This window comes from Lasioglossum baleicum, chromosome 7 (assembly GCF_051020765.1).
Source record: "Lasioglossum baleicum chromosome 7, iyLasBale1, whole genome shotgun sequence".
In the NCBI taxonomy this organism is placed as follows: Eukaryota; Metazoa; Arthropoda; class Insecta; order Hymenoptera; family Halictidae; genus Lasioglossum; species Lasioglossum baleicum.
The window spans coordinates 15,001,894-15,005,520 of NC_134935.1; the positions used below are offsets into that span (position 1 = coordinate 15,001,894).

Consider the following 3,627-nt stretch of genomic DNA (forward strand, 5'->3'; position numbering starts at 1 on the left):
GCTGAAGAGTTTAAATTGTTTCCTGGTTCGTCTCACTTTTCTATTTGATACTTTTCCTTAATTTTCACTTTCCTCTTCCAGGTTTTCCGCAACCAATGAATCTCCGGACTTTGTTGTGTCATAATATTTATGTTAGAGGCTATGTTGTATTTACATCGGTCGTGACATAATCTTTGTCGTATATTAATCTTATTTATCTCAGTCAGTGCTACTCTCTGGGGGTTCGTGGATGAAAAATCGCTCGGTTGACAGGTTAACTGATAACTCTCGCATTTCATTGCGTCATGACGTCTGTATTACACTGTGTTTTTGACAGAAGATGCCTCCGATCATAATAGTCGCCCAGCTTAGTCGAATGACGCCAAATTCCCACTGTATATGTGCGTAAAAGAGATTAGAACGAACATCTATTATCAGCTGTGCACTTATGATTGCTCCTCCTTTCTTCCAAAAATAAAATTATAGCATTACATATGCTCAGCCTACAATTGCATTTTTCCTGCAGTGCACTTCATGCTTCCTTTTCCAAAAATCAAACTATAGTGTGGTATTTTTTTTTAAAAAGAAAGACAAAAATGAAAGTTGACTTGACTATGCAGGGGTTGAAAACTATGTGAAAGAAAATAGAAGTACAGTTTAAAAAAATCTCTATAACACATACAGACCTCTTTAAAAAGAGGTCCAAGTGTGCCTATGTTAATTGCTAAAGTCTGGACCACGTTTGATTAAAGCCAGGCGATTGGTCCGAAGTTAATTACCGTCGGGAGCACGCGCGATAACAATCGTCTACAGGGATCTGCTCTCCTAGCTCTCCTAGCTCTGTTTACCGATGACTGATCATCGAAGGATAATCAGTACACAATCTCGCGGCAGCGGCTAGAAACATCGCGGAAACATTTCGTCGCGGAATCAGCCATATACACACATGTATCTCATTCAGATCAAACTTGCACTCACGTGTGTGTCATGTTCGGGCGGTCGTCTGAAACTTCCTCTGGTTCCTCGTCGGGTTCTCCTCTCAGCTCGGTGTCGATGCTGAAGATGAAATGTGCCACTGGTAGCCGAGCGAGAGGGCAAGCGCCATAAAGATGAACGGAAGCTTTTTTAGACGCGGGTGGAAAAAAGAGACGGGCTTCGCTGAAAGAGAGAGAGGAGAGAATGGTGAACCGAAGGATAAGAGGGAGAAAGAAAGAATGAGGAGTGAGAGAGACAGAGAGAGAGGGGGAGGCGAGACGTAGGGCACCGCTGTTGGAAAAGCACGAGGAAGCCGCGGGTTTGTAAACGTTGCGAGACGAGCCACGACCGGAATTCTCGCGCGCGCGACGATACGGAGGTACGCCTCGCTTGTGCCTCGCCCCTCCTTGTACCACCGTGTGGCGCTTAAACGAAAGTGTAAGTTTACTTTAAGGTAGGTCGCGCCAAGAATACGCGCCTATCGCGCGACAGTTCCTTTCGTTTTGAACGGACGTGAACGCGCACACCGGAGCATAAGCGCGAATCACGCGACCACGTGGCCGTTTTCAAAATCGCGGGAAATCTTCGATACAGGTGGTCGAGGCATTTCTCAATTATTTCTTTACGAGTCTTTTACCATTGTTTCTGTGACGTTCTTCTCGTTGAAATGAGTCTAAACACGGTACTATTTGGACCTCATTTACTTGTTCAATCCGCGATTCAGTAGAACCTCGATTATCCGAACAAATGATATCTGGTTTCTCGTGGAAACAGTTCAATCTAGAGCGGTTCTTATACAGTAAGATTCATATACAGATCGGTGAGGATTTATATCTGTCATTGTAGATAGATAATTGCTCTATTATCCGAACACTCATGTTGCATGTTGTGTCGTGTTTAGACTCTTTTTAATCAATTGTCACGAATCTGTCAGTTTAAGAAAAAAAATCATTAAGAAGGACAGTGTGCGATTTGAGAGAGAAGCGAGGGATTTGAAATTTTTAGCAAAATTGCCTTTTTTCATCCCTCTACTGTTATTGTTGTTTGTGCGCCTAACACTGAGCTCCCCGATGGAGCGCATGGTCTATACAACGATCATATGTTTCGTTCGAAAATGTACTTATGGCTACTTGATATTTCACATGAGAAAAAGAATCCGCTATCTTATAGAATGATGTAATTCCACGTTAACGTCAGTCAGCTGTGGCCCGAGGGAAAACGGATTCTATGTCGCCGACGAATACGCATATCGCCATGCGGTAAGTGAAATGAACCGTTATCTCTTAACACTTTAGTACCCAGAACTACTATCGCGAGGAAACCAATTTTAAAAAGTTCGTTGCAAGGGGAAACTGTGTTACCACTGCGTTATAAAGGTTCAGAACATTACACGTATTCTAAAAATATTTATCTAAAAATTCCATGGTATGAGGGAACAAATTTTTTAACTGGGGAAAATCGTTCCATTTTTTAAATAACACTGTCTCATTTTTAACAAACTTTCGAAAGACCTATACAACATTTTTATTTAGACCCGTAGAATGTACCGACATCGTTTGGTCGTTACACCTTGAAACACCCTGTACATTTCTAAGCCTGCAAGTTTTAGTATTTTCTTCAAATGAAATGTCCAAGCGACCATGATCAAAATGAGAATGATTATGGAACGTTCGAGAGCGACGACGCACGGTAATTAGTCCAAGCAGCAATAACGCAGACTGTTTGACGTATTACAATTGTTTTATTGCTAATAATTTACTGCGTACTGGTGACTTACATGCGGCGAAATAATGGCCAAGAAGAACACAAGAGAGCTGTCGAGGAAAGTCAGACTCTGTCTAACATGATTGGCTCGTGGTGGGAGCATAGGGTAGAGTCACACACAGTGATAAATAAATAAACAAGTCGACGCAGGGTTTTTTTTCAGTAATAAAAATTCATAATTCCTCTTCAATTTCAATAAACGTTCACCTAATACATTTGTCCTTCTTTGTACCATAGCATATAATATATACTTCACGTGTTTTCTGTTTTCTTTTTCGTTCAACATATGCACAGGATTAAAGAGTCCATCCGTGTGTGTGTGTGTGTATGTATGTACGTCTGTATGTTTCTGTTTGTTTCTGTCCCTACGTGTACGTGTGTATTTAAGAACGCCTCATACATGTATGTATGCCACTATTATACGCACATGACGTACCACACGCGCTCTCTGTGTAATATATTCTCTCCAGCTAAAGTCCCGCCTGTGCCAACATCCATACATATGAAAAAAACATGCGCATGCGAAATGCCACATGAACACGCGCGTCGATAATTATCTCTATGCTCTCTATACTACAACGTGTGTACGTGTGTGTAACTGCAGGACCCGATGCGGCACGCGTGCACACGTATGCACTTCCGGATGAGTAGCATGTACATACAGAGTAACACACACGATACGTCTTTGCACGCGCGCGCGCGTGTGTGTTTTGTTTTTCTTTATATTTGATTGGAAACCACAAGAAACACGATTCTCCTGCACAACGAGCATTAAGAATAAAAATTAAGTGTGTCGTAATAGTTGTACTAAGTAAATATAGTGTAATAGTAATAGTAGTGGTAATAATGATAGCGGTAGTAGCGATGATAATAGCACTGTTGGTATTCTTTCTTCCTCATCGACAGCAA

The 3,627-nt window shown here is 41.6% G+C and overlaps 1 protein-coding gene across 1 annotated transcript in view; it reads right to left on the minus strand.

Annotated features, from left to right (window-relative positions):
* Positions 1 to 3,485, minus strand: part of LOC143210930 (monocarboxylate transporter 12) — a 34,544-nt gene extending 31,059 nt beyond the window's left edge. The window contains exon 1 of the mRNA XM_076428231.1: positions 958 to 3,485. Coding sequence (XP_076284346.1) covers positions 958 to 968 — 11 coding nt within the window. The 5' untranslated portion in view covers positions 969 to 3,485. The remainder of the gene's footprint in view (positions 1 to 957) is intronic.
* Positions 3,486 to 3,627: the final 142 nt, after the last annotated feature.